The following is an 11,340-nucleotide window of genomic DNA, read 5'->3' on the forward strand; positions in this document are numbered from 1 at the left end:
AAAGATTAGACTGGACTATCAGACATAAAACAATATGGGTGAGGAGTGTGCTTCTTAGCTCAAGGAGAGATGTGAGATTACACGGACAGCTCCTGTCTGGAGGCAAGATGGGCAGGGACAGGGGGACGGGAGCTGGTTGAATGGACATGGGAAATACAGGATGGAGGGAAGGAGTGTGCTATCACATTGTAGGGAGAGCATTAGGATCATGAGACAGTGTGTGTATAGGTTTTTGTATGAGAAACTGACTTGAACTGTGGACATTACATTCACTTAGAGCACAATACAAAAAAATGTTCGTGGATGTTGGTATTTTGAGATATTCTGGTACATAACTAGAGTCAGAGGAAACGCCTAGATTTTCCCCAAGAAAGAGCCCTGTAAACCAGAGCTCAAATGCAGAATGCACATCGAAACAAACAATGGCCACCACATGGCAAGAAAAGGGTCACACTTTTAAGCATTTCATAAACAGGCCATCATTCTCAGCATCATTTTTGGCACATTTGATTTTGAGGGAAGTAGATTATAAAAAGAATAGTTACATTCAGGGGGTATTTTATTCTAGCAAGGGAAAATTTCCATTTTCAAATCAGTTGAGAGACACTAGTGAGCAATTTAACTAGTATAAACCAACCCTTTGCCATCGAGTTGATTCCGACTCATAGAAACCCTATAGGACAGAGTAGAACTGCCCCACAGAGTTTCAAGGAGCAGCTGGTGGATTCACACTGCCAACCTTTTGGCTAGCAGCCAAGCTCTTAGCCACTGTGCCACGAGGGCTCCTTAACTAGTGTACCTCCAAAAGCCACTGCCTTTGAGTCAATTCTGACTCCTAGTGACCACATAGGGTTTCTAAGCCTGTATATCTTTATGGAAGCAGACTGCCACATCTTTCTCCCACAGAGCCCCTGGTGGTTTTAAACTGCCGACCTTTCAGTTAGCAGTCGATGTCTTTATTCACTTTATTCACTGTGCCATCAGGGCTCCTTTTAACTAGTACAGTACTAAAAAAAAAAAAAAAAAAATGCACCAACAGGAGCCACAGAAAATGTACTCTAAAGAAAGGTGTAGAAATATACCTGAATATCACAGGAGGCCTTCCGTTCTTGTGCTTCACAAAGATACCTTCAAGACAAGCACCGATGGATATATCACTTCCTTGGCTATCCTAAAAGGAGACAGCAGAGGAAACACTCTAGAAGCAGATGCACAAAACTACAACAACTACATCTAGTTCACTAAACTTCTTTCCCAGATATAAAGTGTTCAGGAGGTCCACACAGTAACTGTTTTGAAGGAAAAAATCTGAATGGTATAAATGCTCTATCTTGTAAACATATATGAAAATTAAAGAGTCGGGCCTCTCAAAGTACTCTGTGCAAAAAAAGGAATATGTGTTACTACAAAATCATGGTCATGAGGACCTCAGCTTTTACACTATCAGCCTTTTGCACATCTTTGGTCTTAACACATCAGAGCATCCTTGGGCTTCCCCATTGGAACTGCTGAGACTCACTACAGGCTGCCCAGCCGCTGCAGTGTAGCTTACCTTCGCAGGGTAGCTCTCTTCTCCATAGCCATCCATCCTCTCCACCTCCTGCATGTAGAGCATTTCAGCATCAGGAGCTGTGAGCCCTCTGCAACCCAAAAGAGGTTACTGAGATTGTTCACTAAACTAAAAATGAAAAGGAAAAAAAAAAAGCTTTTCCAAAAAAGTACATATCAATTTGGCAGAAAATACTATAAATATATCAAGCGTCTTAGCATCTCTAATTGTTTGTGTCAATCCATCAATATTTACTGAAAACCAACTACACGCAAAGCACTGTGCTGAATGCTGAGGGTTAGTTATATGAGAGCCTACCGCTTTGTACTTTCGGCAGGGGAGGTGGCAGCTGGGAATAAAAAAAAACTTAAAAACCTTCTTCAAGTGAAAGCCAGAATTTTTTCTAAACCACTGGGTAACTACTTATTATCTAAAATATCAGGCATTGCCAAGCATCATATGCTAAATGCCAAATAAGAGCAGGGAAAAGGGTCCGAGGAGGTCAGAGGACAGAGATCCCTGTTAGCTTGGGTGACTGGAGAGAACTGTGAGGAGGGGTATAAAGGCAGTGTGGGTAAAGAAGACGTGCTCAATCACATGAAGACTCGCCTCTCCAGCCCCATTCTCCCATTGCTCCCTTGCCCCCAATGCACCCATCCCAAATGCTTTGCATTTTTTTGAATACACCATGTTCCCTCACACCTCTGTGCTTCTGCACATGCTAATTCCTCTTCTTGGTATACCTATCAGCCCCTTGTGTACCCGGTCAAGCCCTAATATCCTGACTCAGCCCATGTATCATTTCTTTGTCACCTCCTGTAGTTCTCCCGAGTCTAGGTCAGATGCCTTGCTCTGTGCAGACCCACCACAGTCTGTGCTTACCTCTCCTGCTGCAACCAGACTGTGATGCCACAAACTACACTGCAGAACATATTCTAATTACTATCACAATCGCTTGTCCCATCTACTGGTAAGCTGCAAGGCAGGGAACGTATTCCTTAAAGGCAGGGAATTAGCCATTCCTCGGTATGCCCACAGCATCCAGCACTCTGCCTCATACAGAGCTACACTACCAAACTGTCTTTTAAGGAAATGCACAAATGAATGAAGGTGACAACAAAAGACAGGGCAATGTGTGCCTGAGGGAGAACAAGAAAATATTCACGAGCATTTGGGAAGGGGAGAAGAGATAAGAGGAAAGTGATATTTTAAGAAAATCAATCTTCCGTAAGGAGTCCCTAGGTGGCATAAAAGGTTAACTGCCCAAAGGCTGGCAGTTTGAACCCACCCAGAGGCACCTTGAAAGACAGGCCTGAAGGATCTGTCTCTGAAAGGTCACAGCCTTGAAAGCCGTACAGAGCAGTTCTACTATGCACACATGGGGTCACCACGAGTTGAAACTAACTCGACGGCAACCAACAACAACAACAACAACCTTTTGTAGGCAGCTGTATGGATTTGGTGGGAAGGGACTAGAAGCAAAACATTGTTTTTAAGGGAAGGGAATAAACAATCAGCTGTCATCAGTCAGATCTGGGGTCATACCCCACTTCTACCTCTCACTGAGTGTGTAACTTTGGGCAAGTTATTTAGCTTTTGTGAGCTTGGGTTCCCCATCTGTAAGATGGAGGTCACAACGTTTACTTTAAAGAGCAGTTATAAGAATTTAATTATACACACACATCGAAGGGGGGCAAGCAGAGAGAACTTACAACTGCGCGGCTGTTAGGGTTACATTAAAATGTAGCTTTAGAAGAGGGTTTTTTCTTACAGACAACATAACAGATTCACCATCAGAGAAAGTCAGTATCTACCAGCATACCGAAGCACGCAGAAACATAGGTCAGGACAATGCGCTCCGCCACTCTGAGCAGTTTCCCCAGGGGACGGAGATGTAGCCTCCAAAGGTGTGCAGGGAGAAATAACCTGTACCTGCTGCCATCGTAACAGAAAACAAATCTACTTAATCTTGTACTAACCTACACAGGATTAGGTTACCACGCTAGCCTTTAACTCATAAGGTAAAGACTTGGTACCCTTCAATAACAGGCCACTTTCAACTTTCTCAATTTTCTCATCAGTAAAACATGAAAAATTAAATGAGTTAATACGGTAAGTGCTTCGAACCCCACCTGGCACATAGTTAAGTGCTATGTAAATGCTGGTACTCATAGTACAAGCAGCAGTAATAGTAGTAGTAGCAGTAGTGACAAAAAAAAATCTGAATTTAATTGTCAATGCATTTTTCAGAAGTCAATAGGCGTGAGTTCTACACTATTTCCATCTCTTATTTCTCAGCATTTACCTGTATTTCTGATGTAGCGAGGCCACTTTTTGGGTTGCTTCTTCCAATACTTTTTCATCTTGTAACCAGCCCTGAACAAAACACACAGCAGGTAAGTACGTAAACAAATCAACCACATTTCTTAGGAAGAATCATTGCTACTGATTGTGCCCAACTCTTGTCACTTCCTGGCAAAAACACAAGTAAGCTTAATGATGTGGGAGATTTGCCTAAGTCTGTCATCAAGATTCAGGATCTTTTTAAGGAATTAAGTGGCTTCTGCTCAGGAGTCAAAGAACGTGCACTGTCTTCTCAATTCACCGAAGAAAACGTTTCAGCTGAGTGAGCACAGCAGGCTGGCATCCCGGTCGGCCAGCTCTGAGCCCAGCACATTAGCAGCATCTTGGGCATTCTCTGCCTCGCAGTAGAGGCACTCAGCAGAGCACAGTTTTCATGTCAAGTCCACCAACAGTGACTTAAAAAGTAGAAGGCAGTGTGTTTTTTGATACCTAAATCCTTTTCATTGGTGACAAGAAACCAAACCCATTTCAAAATAATTTTGTGAGGTTTCGAGCCTTCAGGTAAAAGGACGACATTGATGTGGTTCGTCAAAGGCTGGAGTTAATCCCTAACTTCAGACTCACATTCAAATATAAAACTAATTTCTCTGGCCAGAAAACAAGTGACAACAGAGCCTTCAGTTTCTGTGGGTTCACAAGAACCAAGAAGATAAGGAAAGTATTCACATTTCAGCTGTTTATAGGAGGTAACTGAATTCTTATTGCTATTCTGCCATAACGCAAAACTACCATATAGACTTCAAGTCCAGGGTTATTTAAGGTATGGGAATAAACTGTCTTTAAAAAGGCCCAGTGTAAAAGGACGACTTACCACAGGAAACAAGGCAAATTTCTGAAGAAAGTCCTGGGATTCATACTGATCAAAGTCACCAAAATCAGCTGTACAAAATGACAAATAGTCACCTGTCAATTCTATTTCATGTGCATGGCAGTACATTTAAAAAAAAAAACCAAACCCATTGCCATTGAGTCTATTCCGACTCATAGGTGACACTACAGGACAGAGTAGAACTGCCTCATAGGGTTTCCAGGGCTGTAATCTTTACTGAACCAGACTACCGCATCTTTCTACCATGGCGCAGATGGTGGGTTCAAATTGTCGACCTTTCAGTTAGCAGCCAAGTCTTAACCACTGTGCCACCAGGGCTCTTTTAGCAATGCACACAAAATTCCACATGTAGTATATAGATTGCATGCTTATGATTCAGAAGTCAAATCTTTCTTAACACAGTTATAAAGTGTGTATTTTTAAAATACCTTTTTTGAAAAAACATTAGATAGATCCATGTATCCAACCTTGGAAAAATGCTTATGACTAAAGTAAAAAACAAGTTACAAATGATATATAACAAAATCTCATTTTCATAATAAAGAACAAACCTACACTGTAATCAAGTAACCGCAGTGGCACAATGCTTAAGTACTCCGCTGCTAAGTAAAAGGTTGTCAACCCAAACTCACCCAGTAGCTCTGCGAGAGGGACCTGGCAATCTGCTCCCATGACAGCCTAGGAAACCCACAGGGCAATTCTATTCTGTCATATTGGGTCACTGAGTTGGAATCAACTCAACGGCACCTAACAACAGTAACAATGCTGTAATCATATATTCTTGTTGTTGTTAGCTGCCGTTGAGTAGGCTCTGACTCATAGCAACACTACGTACAACAGAACGAAACACTGCCCTGTCTGCAGTACATTCAACAACGTTCTGCTGCTATTCATAAGGTTTTCACTGGTCGATTTTTTCAGAAGTCGACTGGCAGGTCCTTCTTAAGTCTGTCTTAGTCTGGAAGTTCTGCTGACACCTGTCCACCATGGATGACCCTACTGGTATTTGAAATACCAGCAGCATAGCTTACAGCATCACGGCAACACACAAACCACCACAGCACAACCAACCGACAGACAAGTGGCGGTACTTACTTATTTACGCACTGGTAAATCCATCGTATGGATTTCATTTCAGGGGTTATTAGTAATAGTGATTACCTCTGGGAAATGGAATTAGGTCACGGGAATATATTATAGCAAGATATATTAGTTTTGAAATTTAAAAGTATTGAAAAAAAATTGACAGTTTAGCAAAAAGTTTATGAAGAACTAACTCTTAAAGCCACAGATGATACTTAAGAAACCTCAAAGTTTTCCTGAAAGGGAATGTGGCTCCATGTATATTAGGCATTTGTTTGTCTACAAGTAATAATATATGTCTGCATGCCTGCTGGTATCTGGAGGAATGTTGTTAATTGTTCTTCTGATTGAACTTCTATTCCCCATAAAATAAATGCTAGTTATTTTATGAAACAAGGTTCCATCAAGTACATACATACATGTCTAATACATGTAGATTGGGCAAGTGAGGAATAAAAGACTTAGACAATTCATAAATGTGAAATACAAAATCGTTATCTATTATTACTGCCGATGCTCTAAAATTCAGGACAACTGTTTAAGAAAGCAAACAAAATGAAGTGTACTGAAAATATAAGTGAACATAACCTCATTCATTGGTTGGGAGATCTTTCTTCCAAATGGCAGAGTAAGTACTCGAACTAGGGGAACACAAATATTGAATGCTTTATAAGTGTATAGAGACCATTTGAGGAGCTATGGAGGGTAGATGAGTTCCTGAAACTATTGCCCTGAGATAATCTTTAAAATTTAAACCAAAAATATCCCCGAGTCTTCTTAAAACCAAAAAATACTGTAGCTTAAAAAAAAAAAAAGCTTAACTAGTTTAAAAAAAAAAAGCCTGCCTTGAGCATTATGCTCTTTTAAGAACTCTCTGTATGGGATCAAATTGACAAACAGCAACTCAAAAGATTCGATAGGAACCTTAGGGGGCAGTGAGTTTATGGTAATGGGGGAGGAACGACTCAGAAAAGGAGGGTGAGAATGGTTGCACAACTCAAAGAATGTGATCATTGTGACTTAATTGTACATGTAGAAACCGTTGAATCCATATATATTTTGCTGTGTATATTCTCAACAACAACAAAATAAATCAAATGAAGAAAAAAATGTATAGAGACCAAAGTTCATTAGTGGTTACCAGGGGCGAGCAGAAGGGAAGGGAAAAGAGTCCAATGCTAGGGGACACTAAGCTTATTAAGGGTGATAGTATGATCTGGGACTAGATATGGGTGATGGTTGGACAACAGGATGAACAGAATTAATGTCCCTGAACCATACGCGTGAAGGCTACTAAAACGTCAACTGTTTTGTTGCATATATATTTTCCACAATAAAAAAAAATGCTTTTACACATATGCATTTCTGTTTATTTGACTATTTGCCCTGCTGTCATATGATAAGATGGTTAACCTTCCAGAAGTCTCACATTTTACTGAAGTAATCCAACTTCAGCGCTTTATTCTGTTGTACATGGGGTCACTATGTGTTGGAACCGACTCAATGGCACCTAACAACGACAAACCCAAATTCATTTTTTTTTCCTGAAGAAGTTCCTTAGATAATAGAATGACATTTTGCTAATATGTAAATACTACTAAAGATGTACACCCAAAAAAAAAAAATGTATACAGAAGGTTGATTACTTTAAAAATTCCTTGCCGCTTTTGTTACAACACACTTTCTAATCTTATAGAAGGATTTACATTATTGACTGTCTTTAATTACCTTGAACAGCTAAGCCTGCTAGCTGAATTGCTTGTTCTAGTGTACAAGGAATGTTTCCTTCCAAGATATCTTTCTTCAGTTGCAAATAATACTGATACCTATTAAAAAAAAAAAAAAGTCAATTTTTAAAAGCCAGTATCAACATTGCCTGCAATTAAGATACAATGCATTTCACTATAACTTAGTAGAGGAGCGTAAACCATAATGCCAGATGGTTTCAAAAAATGTCTGGAATGCCCCGGCCATATTCACACACACACAATTTAATCAATTTATTTAGTCACTTATCCCAAACTGTAGTTACTTCAAGGCTAAAACCATCTAGAAGACAACTGGTTATCGGTCTCATGCCCTTCATGTTTCTCTTTTCAACTGGAGAAAGAGAGAATCATTGCCCAATCTTGTACTTTAAAAACTCTTGTCTAGTAGATTGGGTATATTAGATTTTGCTGACCCAGTGTGGTAGAAATTCCCTAGCCCTGGAAAATTGGCCCAGAGCAAAATGGCTCCTGATATTTCAGAACAGACTTATGCTAAAATATTTGTTGATGAAACCCCTAAAAGAATAGCTGCTAAGATGCTTTTTCAATTCAAACATACCAACGATCATGGAGATGGCACAGGATGGAGTAATACTTCATTCCGTTATACATAAGGTCAAACTGCATTGAAGCCAACCCAATGGCAACTAAGAACAACAACATCTTAACAATATTAAGCCTTCCAACCTATGAACAAAATATATCTCCATCTATTTGTCTTAAGATCTCTCAACAATGTTTTGTAGTTCCCAGTATCTGGATTTTTCACATCTTTTGTCAGCTGTACCCCTAAATATTTCATAGTTTTGATGCTATGTATATGGTATTTGTTCAGTTGACAGTATATAGGAATATAATTGATCTTATACCGTCCTACCTTGATGAATTTAGTTTTAATTACAGTAGCTGTCTGTAAATTCCACTGGATTTCCCACATAGACATAAATGAGTGTCTACCCTGTAAATAATTCTGTTTCAGTGTAAATGCTAGTGCAAATGACTAAAAAAGACCTAAATGATACTTCTCCGTCTGTTGTTTTATTGCTTAATTTTACGTAGCCAGAAAAAAACCACCACCAAACCCTTTGCTGTTGAGTCGATTCTAACTCACAGCGATCCTACAGGACAGAGAAGAACTTTCCAAGAAGCGGCTGGTAGATTCAAACTGCCAACCTTTTTGATTAGAGGCCAAGCTCTTAACCACTGCCCTACCAGGGCTCTTGTGTAGCCCAAGACTTCAACAAAAGGAAGAAGAAAGTACATTGTTCTTGCTTTTCATTATTATACATAGTTGTAAAACATATGTAATAGTTGCAAATACTGGTGTGGGTGTGGGTGTGGGTGTGGGTGTGTAGGTGTGTATTTTTTTTCCCCTTTTAATGTTGGTATGCCCAGGTCCTGCTCTGTCTTCTTCCTAGTATCCACATACTCACCCTAAAAGACAGCTTCTACTCCCGAGGTTTTGACTAACCCCCAAATATAACGTACCCTCCAAGGTGGTGATGAATACCAGATCATCATCTCCAGTCCAGGCTTCGCTCTCCAGCCCGAGACCTGTACGCTCGCCTCCAGGAAGCTTGCCTTAAACCTTGGGGGTAGTCATGTGACTTAGTTCTGGCCAATGAGAGGTGAGTAGTAGCTTCAAGGGGAAGTGGGGCTTCCAGGAAGGCCTCTTAAAAGAAGGTGATTTCACTGAGAGTAGGGCTGATTTTACCTTTCCTGCTGCCTGGAATATGGTTTTAATAGCTAGACCTTCTTTAGATATGTTGGACTAAAAAGTAACCTAGTGAATGGAAACAATATGCTGAGGATGGCGGCACGGTAGGAGAAAGAGCATGGATCCCTCTTTGTGGAGCTATGATACAAGCTCTGCACAGCTGACCTCTGGACTGCTTTTACAGGAGAAGCCAATGATATTTCCGGTTTTCTGTGATATATGACCATACTTAGTCCTAAGTGATACAAGTTCTCCCTCTATTAGACTCTCCTACGCTTAATCAAGGAGACGTCTTGCTGATTGAATCTAACAGGCCCATTCTGTCTGAGCTCCTCCTATTGCTAAAGCCTTTGTTTAAACCCGTATTACTAGACTAATACTTAAATTACGGCATCAACTCTCCTAACTGGTGTCTTGCCACCTCTGATCTACCCTCCAGGATGGTTTCACAGTAATCTTTGTAAAAGTCAAATTTGATCATTCCATTCAAGTTCAAAAATGTCTTCTCCATTGTACCATAACTTCATAGCTGGCACATGCCAACTTATCGAGCTTCCTCTCTCCTCTAAATAACATCTGAAATTCCCTGAAAATATCAGCCTCTATCCATTTTCCCCCAGCTTTTTACACAAGCGATTTCCTCTAACTAGAAAATTCCTTCTAAAGTCAATAGAAAAGTCAGCTTCCTTATTGTTCTCATTCATAGTTTTCCACGTCCCGTTAGGAATTCCTTGCTTTAATGAAAGCATTTGTTATCATAATTTACAGTTCTTACTTACACAGACTGCCAGTTCCACCAGACTACGGAGCAACTCCTCCAGGGTAGGATTAAAGTCTATTCACTAATGTATTCACCTCCCACACCTGACCAAAGCTCCCAAATCACACCGTATCACATCCTTAATAAATGTTTAAATAAGTAAGTCAAGATGATCAGTTCATGTTGTTTGTCTCCTGGCTTCCACTTCTCTCCTCAATACAGACCTGTTTTACAGTCAGTATGGGTTTATCCCTATCACCTGTTCCTAGCTTTCCCTCCTCGTCCAGTAATTAATTGGCAAACACAGTACTTAAAAACAACATTCTGCAAAAACGGGACAGTGCCAAGTGCTTGCTATATGCAGGGCTTTTTCTGGGTATTATAGATATTGGAGCCCTGGTAGCCCAGTGGTTAAGAGCTTAGCCGCTAACCAAAAAATTAGCAATTCAAATCTACCAGTCACTTTCTGGAAACCCTATAGGGCAGTTCTACTCTGTCCTACAGGGTCGCTATGAGTCAGAATCAACTAGACAGCAAAGGGTTTGGTTTTTGGTTTTATTATAGATATTGTGGGAAAGGTAAAGCTAAAAGAAAACAAATATTTAAAATCTAGGAAAGAGATAAGACATGTACACTAATAACCATAATGAAAAAGGTCATGATAATTGACATCATAATCCAAGGACAGGCAAATCGCAGGACAGTGTGAAGATGGCAAAGCTCACACCTGCCTGGGGTCATAGAAGGCTTCATGGAGAAGGGGTCTTCTGAACTACAATTTGGAGGATGAATAGGATTCCACTGTATAAATGAGAGAAAGATCTAGGACACAGAGATGCAAAAGCATCAGGCATGTTCAGGGCACTGGAAGTAGTCCAGCTGGCCTCAAAAGTAATACTAAATAGGGTTAAAACAACAAAGTTGAGGTGGATTTCAGAGAACTTTGAAAAGCTGGCTCAAGATATAAGTTTTATTCCATTGTGTTTTGTTTTGTCTTCAAGGAAAAAAAAGAGGGAGAGAGGGAACATGTAGTTACCCCACCTCATTCCCTAATCTCATCTTCCCTTCCTGTTTTGATCCCCTTAAAGTACATGACGTATTGGCCAAAAGCTTCTGATCTTCAATGTCCCCTCACCTCACTTCACGGAGCCCTACTGGCATAACAGTTAAGTCCCCGGCTGCTAACCGCAAGGCTGGCAGTTCAAACCCACCCAGCTGCCCTGTGGGATAAAGACCTGGCAATCTACTTCTGTAAAGATTAAGAGCCAA

The 11,340-nt window shown here is 40.4% G+C and overlaps 1 protein-coding gene across 1 annotated transcript in view; it reads right to left on the reverse strand.

Moving 5' to 3' along the window:
- The window catches only part of PTPN21 (protein tyrosine phosphatase non-receptor type 21), a 78,493-nt gene that overhangs the window by 38,586 nt on the left and 28,567 nt on the right, over positions 1-11,340 (reverse strand). Inside the window, exons 4-8 of the mRNA XM_003408808.4 lie at positions 7,554-7,651; positions 4,725-4,792; positions 3,855-3,925; positions 1,553-1,640; positions 1,083-1,171 (exon numbers count right to left, since the gene is read on the reverse strand). Of these exons, the coding sequence (XP_003408856.1) occupies positions 1,083-1,171; positions 1,553-1,640; positions 3,855-3,925; positions 4,725-4,792; positions 7,554-7,651 (414 nt within the window). The remainder of the gene's footprint in view (positions 1-1,082; positions 1,172-1,552; positions 1,641-3,854; positions 3,926-4,724; positions 4,793-7,553; positions 7,652-11,340) is intronic.

The sequence above is a fragment of the Loxodonta africana genome, chromosome 10, assembly GCF_030014295.1.
Source record: "Loxodonta africana isolate mLoxAfr1 chromosome 10, mLoxAfr1.hap2, whole genome shotgun sequence".
In the NCBI taxonomy this organism is placed as follows: domain Eukaryota; kingdom Metazoa; phylum Chordata; class Mammalia; order Proboscidea; family Elephantidae; genus Loxodonta; species Loxodonta africana.